This window comes from Corvus kubaryi, unplaced genomic scaffold (assembly GCF_017639235.1).
Source record: "Corvus kubaryi isolate FWS band 111438036 unplaced genomic scaffold, C.kubaryi_AGA036_p1.0 37382, whole genome shotgun sequence".
NCBI lineage: Eukaryota > Metazoa > Chordata > Aves > Passeriformes > Corvidae > Corvus > Corvus kubaryi.
This window is the reverse complement of record NW_024581124.1, coordinates 4,046,671-4,070,055: the sequence shown is the minus strand read 5'-3', so window position 1 is coordinate 4,070,055 and position 23,385 is coordinate 4,046,671. Positions and strand designations below refer to the sequence as shown.

General features: G+C 56.9%; 3 protein-coding genes across 17 annotated transcripts in view; all 3 read left to right on the top strand.

Moving 5' to 3' along the window:
- Nucleotides 1-6,727, top strand: part of KIAA1671 (KIAA1671 ortholog) — a 65,792-nt gene extending 59,065 nt beyond the window's left edge. For 8 of the 11 annotated variants that reach the window (XM_042035185.1, XM_042035186.1, XM_042035187.1 and 5 more), the window contains 6 exons: nt 1,199-1,454; nt 2,915-3,089; nt 3,281-3,408; nt 3,598-3,731; nt 3,883-3,955; nt 4,380-4,810. In XM_042035185.1, the coding sequence (XP_041891119.1) occupies nt 1,199-1,454; nt 2,915-3,089; nt 3,281-3,408; nt 3,598-3,731; nt 3,883-3,955; nt 4,380-4,406 (793 nt within the window). In that variant the 3' untranslated portion in view covers nt 4,407-4,810. Of the gene's footprint in view, nt 1-1,198; nt 1,455-2,914; nt 3,090-3,280; nt 3,409-3,597; nt 3,732-3,882; nt 3,966-4,379 lie in introns of all 11 variants that reach the window. The other 3 variants (XM_042035189.1, XM_042035191.1, XM_042035195.1) reach the window with 2 other exon arrangements.
- Nucleotides 6,728-6,827: 100 nt separating this feature from the next.
- On the top strand, nt 6,828-12,922 carry CRYBB3 (crystallin beta B3). 4 transcript variants are annotated; one of them, XM_042035199.1, is made up of 6 exons: nt 6,828-7,524; nt 10,341-10,420; nt 11,600-11,718; nt 11,797-11,929; nt 12,006-12,148; nt 12,656-12,922. In XM_042035199.1, exons 2-6 carry the CDS (start codon nt 10,346-10,348, stop codon nt 12,819-12,821), a joined length of 636 nt encoding a protein of 211 aa, XP_041891133.1. In that variant the 5' UTR covers nt 6,828-7,524; nt 10,341-10,345; the 3' UTR covers nt 12,822-12,922. The 4 variants fall into 4 exon arrangements, with proteins under 4 accessions (XP_041891133.1, XP_041891132.1, XP_041891130.1 ...); XM_042035198.1 differs by having other exon boundaries at nt 6,828-9,557; XM_042035196.1 differs by lacking the exon at nt 6,828-7,524 and adding an exon at nt 9,600-9,640.
- A 2,286-nt stretch (nt 12,923-15,208) lies between these two features.
- On the top strand, nt 15,209-18,927 carry CRYBB2 (crystallin beta B2). 2 transcript variants are annotated; one of them, XM_042035201.1, is made up of 6 exons: nt 15,209-15,312; nt 16,079-16,154; nt 16,867-16,985; nt 17,801-17,933; nt 18,356-18,498; nt 18,615-18,927. In XM_042035201.1, the coding sequence occupies exons 2-6, from the start codon at nt 16,098-16,100 to the stop codon at nt 18,781-18,783; spliced, it is 621 nt and encodes a 206-aa protein (XP_041891135.1). In that variant the 5' UTR covers nt 15,209-15,312; nt 16,079-16,097; the 3' UTR covers nt 18,784-18,927. The 2 variants fall into 2 exon arrangements, with proteins under 2 accessions (XP_041891135.1, XP_041891134.1); XM_042035200.1 differs by having other exon boundaries at nt 17,801-17,975.
- Nucleotides 18,928-23,385: the final 4,458 nt, after the last annotated feature.

Below are 23,385 nucleotides of genomic sequence, written 5' to 3'. Positions count from 1 at the left end.
GATTTGTGTCACATCTTGCTCTCAAATATTTCAGTTTGAAAAGCCTCAGTGAAATGTATCAGCTGCAGCCCTGGGATGGATGTAGCAGGGCAGAGACTTTTTGGAGATGTGCAAATCCAACAGGATCCTTTCAACACACGCTTTAATTTCCATGAAAAGTCCTACAGATTGTCCCTCCCCTCTCCATTCTTCCATGTTGCAGTGGCTCTAAAGCCTAATGCTGCAGCTACCAAATGTCATTTGAAGCACAAATCCTAGACAAAAACTTTCCCCCAGAGCTCATTAGTGCCATTCTTAATTATCCTGGGGCCCACTGGTGAAGGAGGGAAGCAGCATTCCCTCTGCTTGTGTGCTGGAAGCCCTCTGGGCAGTGTCTGCTCTGCCAGACTGGACGTTGTACCATGTGCTGGTGCTGATGGAATGCTGTTATCCAGCAGGACACTCCTGAGTGTTTTTCTCCTTGGATTGCTGTGCCAAATACGGAGGTGTGTTGTTAAAAGATGTGCGTAAATTGATATATACGTGGTTTTTTTAGGTTTAGAACAGTTCTTCTAGATATGTGCCCAAGAAATGGTGCTTAGTGACATAAGACTTCTATCAAGAGGAGGAAAAAACAAATCAGAACTAAATCCTTTAGGTTCTTTTTTCAAACTGGGAATTAGAAGCAAGACGGCCCAATTTTTATTGACAGTAGAGTCTTCCTGCTGTTTCAAGGAATACTCCAGCCTTTGTGACAAAGGCAGCCACAACTGTGTACAGCTTTCAGTCCTGACCCTGCAGCCCATTCCTGTCAGTCTAGGCCACGGAAGGAATTCTAGGAATACACTGGGAACATCCCAGCACCGGGTGCAGGTGCTGCTGCCGTCCTCCCCAAGGCGCAGGAAGCTCTGCCCGTGGAGCCCTGCCTTAGGGTGCCACCTGGTGCCCACCTCTCTTCAGCTCCAGCATTCCTGAAGGGAAACATCCTCTGGCTGGCTGGAATACACCCCAATCCCCAACGCACTGTGAATCCAAGGGGTCAGGGCTGTGCTAGTGGAAGGGATCCACACGCTGCTGCTGGTACCTGATGCCTCCCCTTGGTGCTCAGACTTTCCATTCCACTTTTATTTAACTCACGCTGATCATGTGGGATCCAGCCTGGCCTTGCAGGTATTTATTCACCCCGAAGTCTCACAGATTCCATTTGCTCTGTTTGCAGCTTTGTGGGAGAATCTCCTTCCCTGGAAAATGAGGTTGTGCCAGGGCGGAAGCAGCCCCCGGGCAGCCACCCATCCTCGCTGTCCTCGCAGACAGAGCCGCCCTCCCTGGCCGAGCACCATGACTTCTCCAAAGACCAAAGGAGCACCAGCCTGGACCGTTCGAGCACGGACATGGACTCCACTGATGGGACTGATTTGCCTCCTGCAGGAGACACACTCCCTGAGGACAAGAGCAGTTATTTCTCCTTCATTGATGTAAGTTGCCATCGTGCGTGCCCTCGGTTAATCCCTTCAAAGCAGTTTCTTCTGGAAACTGTGCAGCCAGTTTTGCTCTGCCTTTCCCACACTTGATTTTCCCAGCTGCTTTCCTGCCCGAAAAGTTGAGGATCAAAACTACAGAGTTCTTCTAAGTCTCTGTAGTGTTCAGGCTCTGAGAGATTCCATAAAGCTGCTGGCCTGGGATAATCAATCATAGAATCCCAGGCTGGTTTGGGTTGGAGGGGATCTTAAAGCTCATTCAGTTCTACCCCTTGCTATGGGCAGGGACGCTTTCCACTAGGCCAGGTTTCTCCAAGCCTCATCCAACCTGGCCTTGGACACTTCCAGGGATGAACATTGGAAGCATAATTAAATAACACAAACAGTTAGTGGCTGCTGTGCTGTCAGCTGTGCAGATTTAAGGCCGTAAAGATGTTCACTAATATTTTTCTTATTTACAATTGGTTTCTTTCCATGGTAGCTCAGAGTTGAATTTTAAAGGATTTTTTTATAGTGAAGAATCCTGCAGCTGGTTTAAGGCCAGGAATTTCTGGCCATACACAGTTAATGAGGTCTAGTGCTGCAAGAACTTTGTTTAGTTTGGAAAACAAACTAAACAGTTGCACTATGGAGTACAACTGTTGCCCCAGCACTGCCAAGGCCACCACCACCACGTCCCCAAGTGCCACATCCACACCGTGTTTAAACACTTCCAGAAGGTTCTGTTTTGTCCCTGGGCCACTAAAGATGTCTCTGTAAAACATTAATAGCTCCAAATGCTGTGTGATGAGGAGTTTATTCCTGACCTGAAATCTTTCGAAAAGGAGCAAACCCACATCTGCTGGAGAAGGGAGGGCTCAGGGATATTTGGTGGTTACAGGCAAGTCTGTAACAGCAAATTGCTTTAAGCAAGCAAATCAATTACAGCTCCTTGTTTTGCTCTGTAAATGTTATTGCTGATTGGATATGTTGGAAATGACTGATCACAGAAGTTTTCTGAATGCTGTGACACTAAACTTGGAGTGTCCTTGTTGCTGGTGAGTGGCTTCAAGTGTTTGTGGCTGGCAGGGAAGCTGCAGCTCTGCACTACGAGGGAATTTTGTGTAGTTTCTCTTTTTAGATCCCAATCTTGGACTAGCAAGGCCTGTATTCATAAAACACTCTAGGAACCAAACTCCTGATAATTGCAGTTATTTTTTATATTCATTTAGTGCAAATAATTCATGCAGCTCAGGTATCCACAGCCTAGAGAGACCAAAGGATTACACCCAGTTAGCCACGAAGTACCATGTCCTCATCATAAACTCTCTTCTGTATAATTTTAAGTAACTACAATAATAGTCAGGCAAATATATATATATATATATTAATTAAACTGAACAGGTGAATGCAATCCAGTGGGTTGGGAAGTCACTGTGGAGGAGGTGGGGTTCACTCCCAGGTCTGTGTTCCTCCAGCACACGGCTGTCCTGGACTCCAGTGCTCTGAAGACTCGGGTGCAGCTGAGCAAGAAGCGCCGGTGCCGGGCGCCCGCGTCCCACTCGCTGCGCAGGAGCAGAGGGCTGGACCTGGAGAACAGGTTTTCCTTGACAGAAGAACCAGATAATGCCTGGATGTTCAAAGATTCCACAGGTAACCCCTCAGCTACCTGGAATAATTGGTTGTGATCAGCCTGGGTGCAAGGGTAGGAGTTTGTAAAGGGCATTTTTTAAGTACTGCCCTTCGTTCCTGCTCGAGTGCAAGAAGAGATCTAGGACAAGGCAGAGGTGAAAAGCTGGCTCATGGTTTCCCCCTCTGCTTTTTTTTTGAAAACAATTAATTAGAAGAGAAGAAAACTATGCAACAGGAAGATTCTGAGGAGGAAGACAAGATCCAGCACACTCCAAGGTCATCTTCTGTGCAAGCCCAGAGACTGCCCGTGTTCCCAGGGATGGATCACTCTGTCCTCAAGGTGAGCTCAGGCAGAGCCCAGCAGGTGGGAGATAAACCAGTTCAGTAGCTGTGGGTGCTTTATAAAGAACTCCCTCACTCATTTCAGGGAATTTTTTTGTTTTTATAAATCTGGAGTGATCTGTTCTGCTTTCCAAAAAAAGCCTGGATGCTGGCTTCAAAGGACCCCTTTCTTTATTTTTATATTTAGGCCCAACTGCGGAAAAGACAAGAGTCTGAGAGCACTGGTGACATCGGCTCTGCTCAGCTCTTCAAATCCCCCAAAGCACAGCTCGGCACTCCCGGCAGCAGAGTGCTGCCCTCCAGTGTGGAAAAGGAGGACAGGTGAGAGAATCCCAGCGTCAGGAAGAAGCTAATGCGCTTCTTGGTGGAAGGAAAAAATAATGCAACAAGTTGTACATTCCTTTTTTTTTTGTTGTTTCTGTCAGGAATTTTCATAATGAAAGAATAAAGAGTGGTTTTTTTTATATCTTAGGTCAGAAGAAAAGTCTCCTCAGTGGCTGAAGGAGCTGAAATCAAAGAAGAGACAGAGCCATTATGAGAATCAGGTTTGAAAAGGTACTTGGGTAGGAAGGGGTGCTTTGCTAAGTGCAGGTGTGCAGTAATAAACTCACATTTTCTTCGATGTGTTGGTCTCACCACTGTGCCCCCACCAACACCACCCTTACCCTGCCCTGTGCACCAGGGGTGTCAGGGAATGGTGCCAAGCAGGGCAGTGCCCCTTCCCTCCCAGTCACAGTTCCACTGATTCTGCACATCATTTGATTTTCACAACACTCACTCTGCTGGGGCTGTGATTTCCCAAAGTTTGAAAACTTGGTGTGGTTTCAGCACGATTCTGGGCAGCTCTTGAGCATTTAATGCATTAAATCGACACAACCAAGGTGCCACTACAACAGAAAACACATTTCAGGGAGTTCCTGTTCCAGCTGCCTGACTGTATCCCACCTTTCTTTCTGTTTTCCTTTCCAGACAGTGATTCTAACTAGGAGAAGATAAAGAACTTCAACAGAAGCCTTAACTCATCTGAACCTAAACCCCCATGTCATGTTGCTGCTGTTTGCTTCCTGCCTCAACTGCTCTGTGCATGGTGCCTTCCTGTTTTGTGGAGAAAAGCTGCTTCAGTTCATAGTCAAATACAAAGCTGTGTCTGTCAGGTCAGGGGGGACAGGGGCACTTCAGACCTGCCTGCCAGGAGAACCCCTGGGTCACGGTTAGCACTTCAGAAAGTCTTGGAAAACAGAGCTGTTTGGGAATGCTGTGATCCAGGGAACTCCCCTCGCTGTGGAACAGACTCTGTAGGTGTTCAGCACTGACCTCTGGGAGATGTGTCTGGCTGGGCTTTGTGTTTGTTTATGAAAATAATAATTTTAATCGAATTTATCTTTTTTTTTTTTTTTTTGTGAACAAATAGTAAGCTCCTATTTAGAATGAAGTTTGTGGAAGGTGAGAGTGGAAGAACAAATCATGTTTACTGCCATATTGAAAAAGGAAACTTGATTATTTTTTGTAAAATGTATTTTTGATTGGCTAATATTTACATGTGATCTGCTGACCCGGCAGATGGAGATAATTTTTAGATGAACAAAATGTTAACTTTTGTCACTCTTGAATTGGTATATTCTGTGTTTTGTCAGCATGTGGAATAATTGCTTCATTGGAATGTCTTTCCTAAAAAGGATCAAGCAATAATGTCAACCAGTTCTCTTTAAAAAAAAAAAAAAAGTAACATTATGTAAATACTGTTTTTATAACAAAAAAAGGAAGGGAAGAGGGAGGATGTTACACTCATATCAGGGTTCCAGTTAATTGTTGAATGTCACTTTAATAGCAGTTCGGATAGTCCCACTTCATATTTTTATTTGTTAATCTGTAAATACCAGGTTTAAGTTTTTATTTTTATGCTGATCTTGTGGGATAACCTAAATGTGATCTTCAGTTTCTCAGATGATTTCCTGTCCTTCCTTTGGCAAGATGTGCTGATAGCAGAGTAGAGATCTCCTGGACCACACGGGTGTTTGGGTATCCCTAATTCTCAGCTATTCCCTGTCTCTGGACTCTCATTCTGAAACACCAACCACCATGGCCATGGAAGACAGACTTAATTCTTGCCCCAGATAAGTGCTCTTTCAGTAACCTTTAAAAGCATAGCCCAGGGAGGGAGGGAGGTGATTCCAGGTGTTCCTCATGCTCAACCAGGAAAATGTGGAAGAGGGAGAAGGAAAGTGGAGAGCTCTCCTCACCTGGCAGAGCTCCTTGGGCTGCCCTCCCCATGTCCTGCTGAGGGGCTGCTCTGGATACAAACCATAAAGCACCAGCACTTCAGCTCCTTCTCCTTTTGTCTTTTTCCCCATCGGTGTTTCGGGAGCGCGGCTCCCACGGGGCCTGCCCGGGCCACTGTCTGTCAGGCTTGGAGCTGCCAAAACCATGTGCCAATTCTTCTCATGGAGGAGTCACAGGGGGGGATTTGCAGTCCCAGTCTGCAGGAAATAGCAGCAGGATGGCAGGAGACAAGTCCCATCTGCACATCTCTCGCTCCCGGATTTTATTCTGGCAGCAGCTCCCTGTGCTCCCTGGAGGTGAGATGGAGACGTCTGTCTGATGGAAAAGTCTTTTCCTTGCTGCTTTGCCCTGTTTCTCATGGGAGCTGTTGCCACTGTTAGTTTGGCAGCCCCTCTGCTCCCCACGGAGCAGTGATCCCCAGGATTCCTGCCAGGCGATGGGAGATGGGGATGGGCCGTGTCAGTGCAGCCACCACCATTAACCAGCTCCCCCAGCTCCTTTTAAAACCTTGCACAGATTTCCTTCCCTCTCCTTTAGATGATGGTGGAAAAGGTGACTCTTGGTGTGTTCTTTGGGATATATTCCCGTGGCAGCACCCCAGGGTTCCATGGGTGCGTCCCACGTGTGACGCTCACAGGAACATTCCCACAGGCTGGGTTTTCCACTCCCACAGGTGACAGTGCTGCGTTCCCAACAGTTGGAGGATTTTCTGGTTCTTGGTCTAGGCCAGAAATTCTGTGACTGTTTGTGTTGAGGAAACTGAGGGGATTGACACGAGGTTTCCACAAAGCCCTTGAATGTGTTTGCATTTCCACGTCTGCTTGGACAATGCACTGAAATTACTGTATTGAGTAGTTTAACCTACTACTGAGAAATGTTTAATGCTTAATTGTCTAATTAAAAAGCATCTTTAGAATGTTGTTGAATGGGAAAGTGGTTTTTCTGCTCTGTTATTTCTTTATATTGTACATGGATTAAATATCAACTTCCTTCTCTTCGGGTTATCGCTCTGTAATAAAAGATATATAAATATGTTATTACTTCTTAAATGATAGAACAGACTGTAATACACTTTATATAATTCTATTTTAATTCCAAATAATGCTTCTTGGAATTTTTTTATTCTTTCACTTTTGTTGCCATGTGCTTTTTCCTGCTGTTTATTGGAGATGGAAGTGAGCTCTCAGGTTCCTTCAGATGTGCTGCTTCCTTCACTCCTGGATCCTTTTTATTTTTCTGTTTGCAAATTCACCTTTTTAACATCTGTGAATCTTCAGTTTGGTCCTCATCCACCATAGCCTTTCACTTCCTGCAGAGAAAGAAGCAATGTTTGGTTCTCCAACCTTTGACATTCCAAGACTTTCCATAGAACTTACCCCCACACACCACCCCCTTTTCACCCCCACAAAAGTTTGTTTCACCCTGTTCTTTGTTTGCAAGTTATTGGCAAACTGAAATGCATGTGGGGCGGATTTGGGAGTGCGCAGTGTGACCTGCAAAAGGTTTGGAATAGCCAATCCCTGATTTCTGCAGGGACAGTGTGTTTCAGGGGGAGATGGGCAGTTCTGGGGTGTGGCTCTGCCTCAAGAGGTGTATCCAGGTACAGAACCTCTGGAGCAAGTCCCCAGCGCTGTCACTGCTGTCCCCAGGCCAGCTCTGGGGGTAAAACAAACGATTCCAGTGAAATACAGAGCTGTCACCATAACCCTGCTCCCTGTCAGCCTGAGGTCACAGTCTGCACCTCCCTGAAGGACACTGGTGCAAGAGCAGCTGCAGCCATGTGAGGGATGTATTGGATCTGTCCCTTCAGCCCAATGCTGAGAAGCAAAACCAGGTATTTACTTCAAAAGGAATTAAAGGTGGACTTTTCAGAGGTGAAGGCTTTTGGGGCCAGGTTGGACGGGGCTTGGAGCAAGGTGGTCTAGGGGAAGGTGTGAGGGCAGAACGAGATGAGCTTTAAGGTCCCTTCCAACCCAAACCATCCTGTGACACAACCTCCATGGAGCTTTAATGGGATTTGAGGTGTTCTGGCAGGGGCTGCAGAGTCCAGGCCTAGTTCTGCTCACACTGGGAGTGGAGAGGGTGGAGGGTGGGAATCCTTCCCGAGCTGGTGGTGAGCTCTGTTCCATGGCTGTCCTGTTCATTCAAATATAAATGTATTGCAAAAATATAACCTGAAATAACTTCTGGTTCTTCTGGTGGGATTGGCAGAGAAGGAGAGCCAAGGTCCGGTGGTTTATGGGGTTTTCTCATTCCATATTAAACACGAGGGTATCAAACCTGGTCTAGAAGGGGCTGTTGTAGAGATTAAACTTTTATGTTGCTCCACGTGGCCTTACAGAGTCTGTCAGTCTGGGTCACAATAAAAACATCGTGTGATAGAAATAGCATATTTTGTATTACACATTTTCTTAGGGAATAAGGATATTCTGGCTGCTGTGTTTTGCACTGTACCATTACAGTTCCAGTTTAGCTCTGCCAGGTATTAACAAAAAATAGCTATTTTCTAATAGTCATTTTTCAAAGGGATTTAAGAGGCTGACAGCAAGAGGAAATTGAGGTCTGTTTGGGAGAGGCATCAAGGAGATCCAGTGCCCCTTCTGTCATATTTTTGGAATTGCCTTGTCAGCGTGGAGAGCTGGGAGAGGCAGATCCAGGGCCCTGCAGCTGTGGCAAAGCTCGGTGAATGAGGATGCTGGGAAGGGAGGGACTGGCATGAGAAATTCTGTTTCTCATCTGTTGAGAACAGATGTTGTGTTTGGTAAGACAGAAATGAATCCATTCCTCCTCAGCCTGTGCCTGTTGGAGCTGTGGCACCTGTGGGATGGCTCTGATGGGGACAGCAAATCCTCCATCAGGAACTGCAGGATGGGCAGGGTAGGGAACAGGCACCTGGAGACACCTCCTGGGTCATCCCTGTCACACCAGGCCTGGAGTATCACCCAGGGATGGGATGGGGATGAAGGGCCTCATTCTAACACGTGTAACAGGAGAGGTTTCCAGCCCTCTCCCATTCAGTTTGTCCAGCCTGGCCCAGGGGATTCGCTTTTCTGGCAATTTCAGTAAAGGTTTCATGAGTAATTCATGGTTTCAAGATGGGCCACACTCAGAGCAGGTAGAAAAACCTGCAAGGGCCATAGTAAATGGGGATATGTGCGGCTGAACTAAGAGTTCCCTGAGGAATCAGGATGGTTTGAGTCTGAAGGGACTCTCAAAGGTGAAGAGGGAGTCAGGCCCACTTGCCAGCAGAGTGAAATGCTCCCAGTTTGGTGCCTGGTGTGGAAGGGCTGTGCTCCCCCCTTACATCATCCTGTGCCTGTGAAGATGGATAAACCCTTGTGCCAGGCACCTGGCTCCAGAAATCCCTCATCACACACCCCAGGGTGTGTTCCCAGTGTGTTCCTGGGGAGGGAGCCGGACTGGGGGCAGAGAAGGAAAAGGGACTCGAGGGAGAGAACCTACTTAGGGCCAAAGTTAAAGCAAGAACACAAATCTGGAGATCCTGAGCTGCTCCAGCTTCCCACTGAGCTCCCAGAGCTGACCCCGGCCCTGCCTCGCACCTTGCGCTGGAGCCCACACAAACGGGGATATTTTGCCCGGATTTTGCTTCGCGCTGCGCTCGGTTTCCAGGCTAAACCCTCCCGTGAACTGCTGATGGCAGAGTTTTCCAGAGAACCTGGCAAGAAGCAGCGTGAACGTGCTGATGTGAATTTCGACGTTAATCTTCTGTAAATCGAGTGGCCCGTGTCCGAGGGACAGCCGGGAGAAATCTGAATGACGTTTCCATAGCCCGCTGCGCGCCCGCGCTATTGAGATGAGATCTCATGGATGGAATTCCGTGGACGCAGCTGCTGTATCAGCGCTCGGGTAATTCTGCTGTTCTGTTCAGAAGCAACCCATAAATAGCGGGGCCGCCCGCGCCGCCCGGCACAGCGGAACCACACGGAGAGGTAGCGGCGGCACCGCCGGGACTGCAAGGGGCTTCCACAAACAATTTGTGTGTCTGAGCCGAGGTGTCCCTGAGCAAAGGGTTTGGCTCGTGCGTGGCGAGAAGTGAAGCTGCAGGGTTTGATTCAGGATGTTGATCAAACTCTTTTATTCGTCTCTTAAACCCCCTGGCGTGGCGTGGCCGGGGAAGGCTTGTTCCAATTTTGAGCAGAGTTTTGTGGATGTTCCTGGAGAGCGTGGAGGGGGCTCTCACCACCGTCCCCCTCCCGGCCGAGGCGGCGGCAGCAGCTCCAGCTGCCGGGTTTGGTGTCCCCCGGGGTGCTGGAGCCAGGGAGAGGTGTCAGGTTTATGTTGTGGGGAAAGATGTCAGCAGCTGGAAGCTGACAAATTCCTGCTGGGAACAAAAGCCGGGCTGTGAGATGGGAGTTTAGTGGCAACTGGGCGAGCTGCCCTGGGCAGAGGGCTCGGTTCAGTCCTGCGGGTGCCTGGGTGAGGATGCGGGGCCCGTGCGCAGGAGGGAGAGGAGGATGCATAACAGAGCTTGTTCCTAGCCTGGACATCCCTGGGGATTTACAGTTGCTGCATCGGGATCTGTGCTAACCCGTGCTGCCTGTTCCCATGCCAGCTTCATGCTTCGTGTTTCATTACCGGCTGTAATCCCAGTGCCTCCTGCCTTAACCTCCTGCAATTTGGGTTTTCCAGGCACAATGACTGAGCAGCAAAGTCCCCCCGAGCAGATGGCGACTGGGGAGGGTGCTGGCGAGCGAGGTGGCAACTACAAGGTATACTGGGGTTTACTGGGGTGTACTGGGGTGTACTGATTACGGATGGATGCCGGGTGATGCCGTGGGATGCGGTGTGCACACACCAGGCTGGAACCAGCTGGTGCTGGCAACAGGAGTGCCCTCCAGCTCTCCCACAGCAGCAGTGGGTGGTGGCCCTGCTCTGGTGGGAGCTGCAGGTTGGAGAGGCAGCTGGAGGAGCCAGGGATCTGCTGCTGCTGCCTGGCAGGAGGGGCACAGCTCCCTGCCTGCGTGGCTGCCAAGGACATTGGCTGGCCAGGCTGCTGTGCAGCTGCCCAGAGATTTAATCCAGGACGGTGAGATCGGCTGTGGGCCCAGGCACTGAAACTCCCCGGGTGTGTTTGTAGGTTTGGATTCAGCTCATAGGTTGGTTGGAGACGGTGTGGTGGCTGCAGAGCCTCCCACAAAGCTGCTCCTGGACAGGGAAGGCTGGAGGTGGGAGCAGATCCTGCGAGTGGGATAGAGGGGTGCCGGGAGCTGGGTCTGCTCCACGGTGCACAGAAGTTCCTAAGGAACGTGGGTGTCACCTCTGTCCCTTGAGCCCTGCCTTGTCCTAGGCTCAGGGGTTGCAGCTGGGACCCCTTTGGGACAGTGCCAGGGGGTGCCTGGTCACCCCACTGACCTTCCTGGTCCCTGAATGGTGCTGGGCACCCTGGGCCCTGCTCCGTGCCACACTCTGGCCACTGGGACTGGCTCCAACCCATCCCATAGCTCAGCCTTGAGGAGGCTTTGGGGTCTCTGCACCTGGCAGGGCTTAGAATGAAAGAGCTTGTGCCAGGCCAGGCCAAGGGAATGGTTGGATCTGGAGGGAGCACTGATAAGGAAAGGATGGGCAGTGACCAGGCTGGGGGCAGGAAAGACAGCCCATAGCTCTGGAAGTCTCTTAGCCCAAACCCTCCGTGTTTCCAGTGCTGTGTTTGAGCTGGCTTTCAGCCTGTCATGGATGAAATTCCAGCTTGTGCTTTACCAAGCAAACAGTCTTGGCCAGAGCTCGGCCCAGAGGCACTGGCAGGACCTGGCTCTGCCAGGTGAGGAGCGACATCAGCATGGGCTGGCCGGGATGGAGGGACACGGCCAGAGCCCTTTGATCCACTGCTGCTCCCATTTCCCAGGGTACTCCCCTGGTGTGGTGGCTGACAGCATCTCTCCCCACCTTAGATCACGATCTACGAGCTGGAGAATTTCCAGGGCAAAAGGTGTGAGCTGACAGAGGAGCTCCCCAACATCACTGAGAAGGAGATGGAGAAGGTGGGCTCCATCCAGGTGGAGTCTGGCCCGTAAGTCTGGGGTGGGGAAGGTGGAGCAGCCCCGGGGGGTGGCAGGGAGAGCATCCCCCTGACGCTGGGGTCCCGCAGGTGGCTGGGCTTCGAGCGCCAGGCCTACGCCGGGGAGCAGTTCGTGCTGGAGAAGGGCGACTACCCCCGCTGGGACTCCTGGTCCAACAGCCACAGCAGCGACAGCCTGATGTCCATCCGGCCCCTCCAGATTGTGAGTAGGGCTGTGCTGGGGTGGCCACTGGGGACTGCAGGGCTAGGGGCAGCCCCTGACCCGCCCTTTCCCCCAGGACAGCGCCGACCACAAGATCCACCTGTTTGAGAACGTGGGATACACCGGGCGGAAGATGGAGATCGTGGATGACGACGTCCCCAGCCTCTGGGCCCACGGCTTCCAGGACCGCGTGGCCAGTGTCAAGGCCCTGAACGGAACGTAAGGATGGGGATGCAGGGGACACCCCAACAGGTTCTTGTCCCTGGCACCGTGCTTGGTCCCCCCAGGGTGGTGGCAGGGGTGCCTGGCACAGCCACTGCAGCGGGGCTGGGGCAGCTGCTCCCACGGTGCTGCTCATGCCCATTGTGTCCCTTTTTCCCTCCCCACTGCCGCCTTTTCCCTGGCCCACAGGGAGTAATGGGGACCATGGCGGTGTCCCTGGGGCTGCGTGATGGCTCCTTGCCCTAACCCATCACCAGAGCAGTGGAGCTGTGCTCCCTTCTGGACTCTCCATCCCCTCCTGGCACGCGGCATTTCCCACCTGGGCACTGTGGCTGCAGCCTGTGCGGTGGCACTTGGTGACACAGGAGCAGCCCCGGGGCAGCACCGCCTGGCTGTGGCAGGCAAAGACACGGGCACTGGGATGGGGATGGGGACGCTGCCCCTGCTCCAGGGGATGTGGGGGTGTGGGGTGGGCACTGCTGAGCGCCACCTCGGTCCCCACAGGTGGGTGGGCTACGAGTACCCCGGGTACCGGGGCCGCCAGCACGTCTTCGAGAAGGGCGAGTACCGGCACTGGAACGAGTGGGACGCCAACCAGCCCCTCATCCAGTCCGTGCGCCGCGTGCGGGACCAGCAGTGGCACCAGCGGGGCTCCTTCGAGAACAGCTGAGGGACCCCGAGCTCCCGCTGGGGCCGCTCGCGGGGTCCCCCGGCTGATGCCGTGACCGTGGTGATTTTTGTGCAAAAACCTCAATAAAGCTCTGAGCTGGAGGCTGCCGGGGCCTGCCTGGTCCTGGGCTGGGGGAGGTCGGGGAGGGGGGCAGGGGGATGGGGATGGGGATGGGGCCATGGCCGCACCCAGCACCCCCCGCACAGGGCAGAGGGGGAAGTGCCAGTGTTTGCAGTGTTACATAAAGGCTGCAGCTTTCCAAAAATAACCCCCGGTGCTGCCGCGTCAGGGTTTTTCCAGCGCCTCTGTCCCTTTCCACAGCATCTCCTGCCCGCTCCCAGGGCGGGCGGCCAGGCCCAGGGCAGGGAGGGGGCCGGGGGGGACGTGCGGAGTGGCCACCCCTGGGTCGTGCCAGGCCCTGTGCGCTCCGAAGGGGGCTCATCCCGTGGTGGGATGGCTGTGCCCAACCCCAGCTCCCTGCAGGGTCTCCAGCCTGTCCCCAAGGAAGTTTCCCACAGTCCTGGGGTGGTTTCTCCTGGGGGATGAGCTCTGACACGGAGGGGCTGTTCTGGGGGCAGAGGTGAGGGGTTGAGGGGTGCCACACTGAGCTGCCCTGGCACTGCCCTTGCACAGGGACACCGTGGGCACACTCGGGGACCCACAGGGCTGGGAACAGCGATGGGAGATGGGCTCAAGACCACCCGAGGGCTTCGTGCAGGTCCCTGAGCAACCCCTCCGGAGCTTTTCCCTTCGGGCGGGGGTTGGCGGCTGTGAAAGGCGAGTGCCTGGCCCCGAGTGGCGAAAGCTGCTTCCAGAACAGTCGCTGGGGCTGCCACGGCCAGGGGGCTGCGGCACCGCCACCGCCTGGGGCTGGGATGAGCGGGAATCCAGCCCGGCAGAGCCAAGGGAGGGAATCACAGGAGCCGTGCTGAGCACCGTGTCAGCCCCGTGCTGTGGTGCTGAGAGGACGGGATGTGGCTGCAGGGCTGCAGTGCCCTGCACTGGGACCTGGGACAGATCCGTGAGGGTCCAGGGCTCGGGACCTCAATGGATTTACCCAGGAGATGGGGACGGCAATGCTGGGTCCCTCTGTGGGGCTGCAGCAGGAGGCACAGGGAAGAGAGGAGGACTCCAGGGTTGGGAATGCTGGAAACTCTTGATCTGGCCTGTCCGTGGCCTGATGGGTTCCTTGCAGAGCTGCACGGTCATCTTGGCCCCTCTGGCCCCACAAACCCCATCGCCCAGAGCCGGGGCAGCTGCAGACCCCAGGGACTGACCCCCCCCACATGTCACTTCCAGGGTAGGCTCTGTGACAACACCCTGTGGCTGACCCTGTGTGCAGCCGTCCTGGGGCAGGGGATGGGGCAGAGGTGACCCCGGGGGGGGGGGGGGGGTTGCAGCCCATCACCTCCTGTGGGACCCCAGGGAGGTGCAGTGTGAGGGAGGGAGCAGGCCTGGGGTCTGTTCGAGCTGGGTGACTCTTGCTGGGGTCAGCTCCTCTGTGGGGTGAGGAGGGCTGTGGGTGCTGCACCGCACCCAGGGAGTCTGACAGTGTCTGTCCCCCCTTTGCCACAGCCACCCTCAGCCCCCAGCCCTGAGCAGCCTCCTGGGACAATGCCAGCAAAGGGGCTTCGCTGCTGCCCTCGGCCTCCAGCTCAGCCCTGGCCGTGCTGCCCACCCAGGCACATCCCAGCCACGGGGACGTGTCCCACACTGAGCCCCTCATGACCTCAGCTTTGTCCCGCTCTCACAGAGGGCCCCCTTGCTGCTGCTCCCACTGCCCTGTGGGGCTGGGGTGCTTCTCAGGGACCCCAAAAGGGCGGGGGTAACGCGGGAGGAGCCCAACACCCAACACCGATTCTCAGGCCCACGGTGCTGCCTGGGTGCTGCCCTGCTGCAGCTGCCCCCAGCCCCTGCCCAGCCCCTGCCCATGCCCGAAGCCCCGGGCCGGTGTCGGGAAGGGGCTCCCGCGGTGCCCCCGGCGCTGGCACGGCCGCGGGCGCTCCCTCCCCGGGCCGCAGACGGGCAAAGCCAGACGTTCACCAGCGCTTTGAGGCGTTTTATCGCGCATGGAAAGAGCCGAGCTCAGCAGCTCCGGCGGCGGCTGCCGGGCTGTCGGGGGGATCAAGTCTCTGGCCCCGAAACGCCTGAAGCGGGGCTGGCGGGGCTTTGTTGGCCAGGGCCGCCCCGGCTCTTGGCACGCGTTCGGCTGATGCTTGCAAACTCCAAATCTCCTCGCCACCAACCCGACAAAGCGGGTGACTCGAATGTGACAGGTAATGAAATAACTCGGGCTTGGTGCTCGGGCAGACAAAGGCTGCGGCGGATCAGCTGACCCTGGTTTTCATTGGGGTTTAATCCAGCATTCTCGCTTTGAATCAGGCTTTAACTATTTTGTAAATAGTTTTGGCACCACTCTGCTGCAGCTCGGTATAAATTCCACCTCCCGGCCCCAGCCCGTCACTGGCTCAAGCGGGTACTGGTATAACTGGTAAGACTTTGCTATTTGTTGTCCTCTCTTTTGCCGTAGCCTCCTCCCGATCCCCGGGGCCGGGATCTCTTCCCGGTGCCAGCGGGGTGTGGGCACGCAGCGGCTGAGCCGGGGACAGTCCCGTCCCTGCAGCCCAAAGCAGGACATCACCACCCGGCCATGGCTCCGTTTCTTTTTGTCAGGAATGAGCCGTTTTCACCTGTTTTGGAGCTGCTCAGATACTGAGGGCCCCGCTGGGCTTGAGGACGGGGCTCCTTCCAAGGAGTGGCAGTGCCAGGCAGAGTCGGGAGGGCTCGGCACAGGCTCCTCGGGGCTGGGGCTGGCGGGGGGGAGCCCCGGGGCTTCTCTCCATCACCCTTTCAAGCACCCGCGTGGGACAGGGACTGTCAGCTGTTACTTGCTGGACAGGGACAGCAGGAAAAGCCTCGACCATAGGGGCTGGGTTCCACTGGGAATGATTTGGGAATTCCCTGGGCTCACAGTTCCCAGTGCTGGAGAAGCCGGGCAGGTCCCAAGGACCATTGCCTGTGCTCTGCCACGAGCCTGGGGAGGTTTGGGGTGCTGAGCAGCCCTAAGCAGGGTTTGTCCCTGACAACCCCAGCCTGAGCCCATCCTGCTGCGAGCCCTGGTCCCAACACCCTCTTCCCCGGGCGAACTGCAGGGTACGGACAGGGGCACGGACACAGAGCATGAACACGGGGCTCTGAGCATGGTCCCCAGTGTGTCCTCAGTGGCAGCTTTTAACATGCTGAGTTTCCCTCCCAAGGCAGCAGACAACCCAGCTGATGATGGCTTCCGAGCACCAAATGCCAGCCTCCAAGCAGCAGCAAGCCAGCTCCAAGGTCAGTGTGAGACTGCCCAGCCCTGCAGAGGGGCCAGGGCACTCTCAACCTCACTGGGTGCCCAAATCATACCCTGAGACACCGCTGGCAGCAGCTGAGCTCCCCTCGCCAGCACCCCGAGTACCCCTGGCTGGTGCCAAGCGCGGCCGGCTGCGCTGCTGAGCTGTTTGCAGCAGGACGAGGGGATGGGGAATGGGGTTTTTCTGGCATCCTGCAGCCTCAGTGCAGGTGGAGCGGGTGGGAACAGATCAAGCGCTGATCTCCCACCACCGCTGCAGATGCAGCAGATCTGTCCCCACTGCCCGCTGACCCCTGAGATCAGTGCTGAGCTGGCGGCCCTGGGGCTGTCCCCGAGCTGTCCCCGGGTGTCTGGGTCGCAGTGTCCCGCTGGTGGCTGCGGCACTCCAACCACAACCCAAGTCCCTCAGCTGTTTGATGCCCGCTGTGAGTGTGGGCATCCCTCTACCAGGGGCACTGGGACAGTGCTGGCAGGGGCTCGGGGGCACCCGTGAGTGAGAGCTGCATCCCCAGAGGGATGGGAGCGGTGGCTTGCACTCACAGACTCCTTAAAACCCTCTGGAGTGCAGTTTTGGGAGAGTGAGAAGTCTGGGCTGCTGCAGATGTGCTGCCCAGTGGCCGGGAACAGCGTGTGCCCCCCGCAGTGGCAGCAGGGCCGGGGTGACCTCCACACTGAGGTCCTGCTCTCTTCCAGATTGCCATCTTCGAGCAGGAGAACTTCCAGGGCCGCTGCCATGAGCTCAGCGGGGCCTGCCCCAACCTGAAGGAAGCCGGCGTGGACAAAGTGGGCTCCATCCTGGTGCACTCCGGACCGTACGTGAGGGGCTCTGGGGGCCAGGCGGGGGGTGGGAGGGAAGGGGGTGGGGAGGAGGGGTCTCCCCGCTGCCACACCCGCATCGCACCCCGAATTTCTTGCGGCCAACACAGCTGAGTTGCTCGCCCACCTCACCCCAGTGAGTGCCCGGTGCCAGGGGGTGCCAGCAGGTGAGCAGGGGGACACAGTGGGTGAACAGAGGGTGACAGCATCGCCTGGACAGGCTGATAACCCCCACTCAGTGACAGGGAGACTGGAGGGGTGTGGGTATGGGCACAGATCACTCAGCGTTACCCCCAGTTTGGTTTCCTTCCCTTTGGGTACAGGGACAGGTGAGACTGGGACCCCCCTGGTGCCCGCTCCCCGCCTGCTGGCCCTGTGTGTGCTCTCCAAGCCACGGGCTCCGGGCAAGGGAGAGCTCCTGAAAAGCCCCTGGAGGGTTCCCTGCCTGCACCCAGCAGTGCTGCTCCCAGAATAACGGGGCAGCTGCCGAGCGCCCTGGTAGGAGCACAGCCCCAGCTGGGACATTTGGGTGATCCTGTGGGTCCCCAGGGACCAAGGACGGGTGGCCACCACGTCGGAGCATCCCCAGTGGGAAGCCCTGCGGTGGCACTGCCAGCAGAGACGCGCGGGCTGGCCGGAGGCACCGCAGCCTCGCCCGCTCCCGGCTGGCACCTCCCTGGCACCTCTCCCTTCCTGGCGGGGCGCAGGGGACACGGGTGGGGCTCAGCCCCGGGCGCTCGCCGGGGGCGATGCCAGGGGCCGGTCCCAGCGCCGCTGCCCCCTCTGAAGCGCGTCCCCTGCTCTCTTCCAGCTGGGTGGGCTACGAGCAGGCAAGCTGCAAAGGGGAGCAGTTTGTGTTTGAGAAGGGGGAGTACCCCCGCTGGGACTCCTGGACCAACAGCCGGAGAAGCGACAGCATCACTTCCCTGAGACCCATCAAAGTGGTGAGAGCACCCAGACAGCCACTACCCACCCGCCAGACCAAGGTCTGCAGCCAGAAGTCTTCCCCAGCCTTCCCCCGCCCTCCCCAGCCCCGCGGGCGGAGGGACACCCCCTCCTGCGCACCCTCGCCCCAGCCCTCGGGGCCCGGGGAGCCGTGGGGGGGTCGGAGGGGGCGCGGGGACGGGGGCAGTGGCAGGTGACCCCAGAGCGGAGGACGTCTGCTGGTAAGTCTGGCAGTGCCCGCGCAGGCAGCGGCTCTCTGAGCTGGATGGAGGGATGCGGAGCACCCCCGGCATCGGTGGGAGCGGCGGCACAAGGTGCCGGCCCTGGCCTCGGTTTCCCCATAGCCCTGGGCTCTGCCCCCCCTGCCCAGCCCCGCGGGGCCGGCAGCCGCTGACCCCCATCTCTGCTCTCCCGGCTGCAGGACAGCCAGGAGCACAAGATCGTGCTGTACGAAAACCCCAGCTTCACCGGCAAGAAGATCGAAATCATAGACGACGATGTGCCCAGCTTCCACGCACACGGCTACCAGGAGAAGGTCTCATCCGTGCGGGTGCAGAGCGGCACGTGAGTACCGGGGGCGGCCGGGGGGGGATCCCGGAGCATCCCCACGGGGCTGGGCTCTGCCGGGTGATGGTTGGGGTGTGTGTGATGTATGACCCCCCCTCCGCTTGCCTTGGCAGGTGGGTGGGATACCAGTACCCTGGCTACCGGGGCTACCAGTACCTGTTTGAAAAGGGGGACTACAAGGACAGCTCAGACTTCGGCGCTCAGCACCCCCAGATCCAGTCGGTCAGGCGCATCCGGGACATGCAGTGGCACCAGCGCGGTGCTTACCACCCCACCAACTAAAGCCCCCGGCCCGTGCCGGGGCGCGGGGAGCGGAGCAAGCGTTCCCCCGGCCGCCGCTGTGCCCCCGCGGCCTCGCCTCCCGCCTCCCCCCGTGTGATGCACACGCTGCCGAAGCAACTCAATAAAGCTTGGAGTTTCAAAGTCCCAGCTCTACCCCTTCATTCCCGGCGCGCAGAGAAGTCGGGGTGCCCGTCCTGGCCCCCCGCGCTCCTGGGTGGGGGAGGGGGTCCCATGGCCGCACCCCCGATGCTCTCAGTGCCACCCACCGCCGGTGCCATCGGTGCTGCCAGGTCACCGAAGTGTCCGGGGTGAGGGAGGTGACCTGGGGCTCAGCGGGAGGGTCGGGGACTGCTCACCCTGTGCGGACCTGGGGCGTCCGGCCCCAGCGCGGTGGCTCTGGGGCTCAGCCCTGTCCTGGGGTCACATCCTGCTGCGGCCGACAAAGGTGTCCCCGGAGCACCGGGTGCTCAGGCGGATGCCGCAAATGCTGGGGGCGGGGATTGGCCCTCTCGGTCGGGGCACCTCCAATCCGAATAATGGCATTAGTTATTAGGCTCTGGAAGCTTTAATTAGTAGTAATGCTTTAATTCAGCAGTCAGGGTGCTAGAGGATGCTTTTATGATCATAAGTCCGGCAAAGGAGGTGGAGGAACGCAGCCGCACCTGCTTGGCCGGGGGCTCCGTGTGGTGGCAGAGGCGGTGGCGGTGACGGTGACGGAGGTGGTGGCGGGGGCGGCTGGGCTCGGTCCCCTCCGGCAGCAGGACGTGGCCGTGGCAGCCTCTCTGTGTCACTGCGGCTGTGTGGGCACGGGGGGCCGATGGTGGGCACAGGAGAGGGGCGCCTGACGGGGCACCCCGTGCCTCCTGCCGCTCTCCTCTCCCGTGCACCGCCGCGCCCGGGGAGCAGGGACCTGCCTGGCTGCGGCGTTTTGGTGTGAATCCCGGCAAACCCGGGAATCTCGGGGAGTCAGGGATGCACAACATCCTCCTCATCAGCTCCCGCTGAGTGGGGTTTGCTCCCGAATCCTCCGTGTGCCAGAGGCTTTTCCCTGTGCTGCGGAGGAGAGAGCCCGGCGGAGCCCCACGGCGGGCACAACCCAGCCCACGGGCGACCAGCCCAACGCGCCACACGCTGCTGCGAAATGTCAGCTCCTCGGCGAAGCGTGCTTTGGCAGCCACCGCGCCGCTTCCCTGCGGAAAGCTGCGCCTTTCCTTCCCCAGGGAGAATCCAGGAGCATCCCAGACACAAACGTTTTCGTGAAAAATGGGATTTCAGCGGCAGCAGCGGCAGAGTGCCCGCGGTGCTCTGTGCGTGCCGGGATAGTCGGTGGGAAACGGCGGCTTCTGGGGGGCAAACTGCTGAAAGCAGCAGCGACGTGGGGAGAAGAGACCCCAGAGATTCCCAGCCATGGAACCCCAGAACGGTTTGGGTTGGAAGGGACCTTAAAGCTCATCCCGTTCGACTCCCCTGCCATGGGGCAAGGCCACCTTCCACTAGTCCAGGTTGCCCCAAGTCCTGTCCAACCCGGCAGTCGGGGACCAGGGCAGCTCCCGCGGGGACAATGGAGCCCGGCTGTGGGTGAGCTGGGAGGGTTCTGGGGGGAAAAGCACCGAAATGTGAACGAGCCCAGAGCAGCTCCTGTGGGACCCGTTGGGGGAAATTCCTCATCTGGCGGCTGGGTGCACCCAGGTGGGCGCCCTCGGGTCAGCTGAAGGCAGCTTCAGCTCTGCTGAGGAGGGTTTTTCCCTCGCTGGCTCTGGGGAAATGTGCTGAAAGCTTATTTTGGGTTTTTTTTTTTTTTCAATTTTATTCAAAAGCAGAAGATCGCCTCCGTCCCACGCCCGCTGCGGAGCTGCCATCTGGCTCGCTGGTACCGCGCTCGTCGCCTCAGCAGCTCGGAGCCCCCGGCCACCTCAGCCGTGTCCCTGTCCCCTCCCTCCCGCTGCCCATCGTCCCCCGCTGCCGGCGGGGCTGCGGGGGAACGCGGGGCTGCCGGCGCCGCTGCTGCGGAGATGTCAGCGGTCCCACGGCGCTGCGGTGGGTGGGTGGGTGGTTTTGCCGTCGTGCCAACAGCCGGCAGAGCTAAAGCTGTTCTCCAGGCTGGGGAAGGGATTTTTTTTTCTTCACCCAGCAAAAAGGATGGGGGAGGGAAGGAGGGGTCAGACCCCATCGCCGCCGGCCGTGCTGGTTCCAGCCCCCCGGTTCCTGCCGTGCTCACCGCGGCTGGAGCGTGCTGGGCTGGGCGGGGGGACCCCGGGACCCTCGGCAGGTGAACCCCACAGGAGCGGGGCTGCCTGCAGGGGAACAGCAGTAATTTGCCACGGAGTAATTAATGAAAGAATAACGCAAGCCCTGGCTAAATCGCATCCGAGACTGAGGTGTCTTTTCCTTCCTGTTTTCTTTTCCACCTGGAGCAGCAGCCGTTGTCTGTCCTCGGGAGGCGCCTCCGTGAGGACCGGGGGTGATGCGGGATGGGCTGGCGAGGAGGAGGACGCAAAAGTGCTGAAGAGATGAAGACGTGCCTGTCGGCTCCCACTGGCTTTGCTTTGCTTTGCCTTTGCGAATTTCCCCCTCGGGACACCCCAGGTTGGGGAATCACCTTGGGCTAAAAAACACCAGTCTTGAAAAATACGAGTTGTTTATTCTTAGGCACAATGGGGTGAGCTCAGTCGCACCTGCAGCCTGGGTGCTTTGGGTACCTAACGTGCCTTGCCCGCTGGGAGGGCTTTACTGTGGGTTTCACGGATTTTTATCCTCTGAAAATTATTGTTATGTTTAATTCTCCAGCTTCAGGAGCCACGTGATTACATGAGATTCTTGGCTTTAATTTTTTCCTCTTCTTCTTTGCATTAAATTGAGCCTCCAGCCTCATGTTTGTGCCTCCACGCACAGACCCAGCCACAAACACTGAAGGTTTAAGGAAGGAAGGAAAACCAAGCAGGAACCCAGCATGTTTTATTAAAGCCTTGCGGTTTTCAGGGCAGACTTGTGATTTATCAATGTTCAGCTTTGGCATGTGGAAAAGTAATCTCTGCTCTGATTTATGCGAGGGCTGAGGCAGGAGTGAAATATCCCGGAGAGAGAAAGGAGCTTTGGCAGGGAACGCCGGACTCTGGCTGTTCCCGAGAATGGGCAGCAGCAGGGAGGAGCTGGATACCGAGCTCCCTGCGGCTGCTGCACCCTCTTTTCCCCTTTTCTGATTAGAGAAAACATCTGGGGAGGAAAAAAACCAGGTGCTGCAAGCGGGGACCCGCTGGGCAGTGGGGACCTGCTGGGTGCTGGGTCCCCGCCAGTGGCTGGGGGACTGGGGGAGGATGAAAGGGCTTGGGGGGCACCAGGCGCTGGCACCGTGTCACGAGCAGAACCTCTGCTTGTAGTGACCAGTAAAACTTGGATGCGAAGGGGGAGTGGGGAAGCGGGGGGTCAGGAAATTTTTCCGTTTCAGGCTCTGAATGCTGCAGTCAAACCCCAGGATTAGCAGTGGAAAGGGAATCAGCCGGGACTGGCGGCTGCTGGGCACTGGCTGGGGACACACTGGCGCTGCCGGGCCAGTGCCAGCCCGGAGTGGGGCTTTGCCCACCTTGCAGGGACCGTGTGGGGCAGCGGGAGAGAGCTCTGGGTTATGGGCAGAGGCAGCACAAACCCAGTTTGCAACTGGTGAGACAAACGGCGACCTCTTGGTACCTGGGCTCTGTGACAGGGGCTGGTGGATGCTCTTGCCCTCAATGCCAGGCTCCCATTTCCTTTCTGCTCCTTGTTTTTGTTCCTGAGATCAGAGTAATGAGGGAGAGAAAGGAAGGAATGAAACTTCCACTGCTCCTTTCAGCCAGTAAAACCCCTGTCCGGTTGAAAAGCTAATTAAGAAACATCACTTCTTCAGAGGCCAGAATTGGAAGCAGCCTCGTGGAGACATAATGGGATTAACGGGTATCAGGGGATTGCAGCCGGCCAGGACAGCGACGCTGCGGCCCCACGCGCCCGCCCTCGATGATGAAACACTCGGGACTAAACCAAAATGCTTCATGGAGAGCCAAGGGGATGTGCTGGGAAGCAGCGGCTCAGCCGTGATGGGAGTGAGGAGCTGGGCAGCCGCGGCCGCCCGGGTGCCGCGGGACGGGGCTCCCTCCGCATCCTTTCCCCAAACAAACGGAAAAAAGCAAATGCTGCATCTCCCTCCGGGCGAGCGGCCAGGGCAGCCCCGATTGCTTCCTCGGTCACCCGCGGGGACGGCCAGCAGTGACAGAGTGACCCCTCCACGGGGGCACCAGGGGCCGGAGAACAGCAGCTCCAGGTGGGGCATTGGCACAGGAGCAGCCAGCGTTGTTACATCCTTTGAGGCTGCAAATCCAGCGGCAGGGACAGCGCCAGCGGAGGCAGAGGAACATTGTCGGAGCTGGAAAGCCCTGGGCAGCACAAGTGCCAATTAGGAAACATCTGTTCCTCCCAGTCCGGGCGGGCTTCGAGCGAGCGCATGGCAACGTAATGGGATTAAAATATATCACCGGATTACAGCAGAGCGGCACAGATCGGCTGCCGAGGATGTTCTTAGGAAATTGGGGGGGGGGGGGGGGGGGGGAACAAAAGACAACGGAAAACCACCCC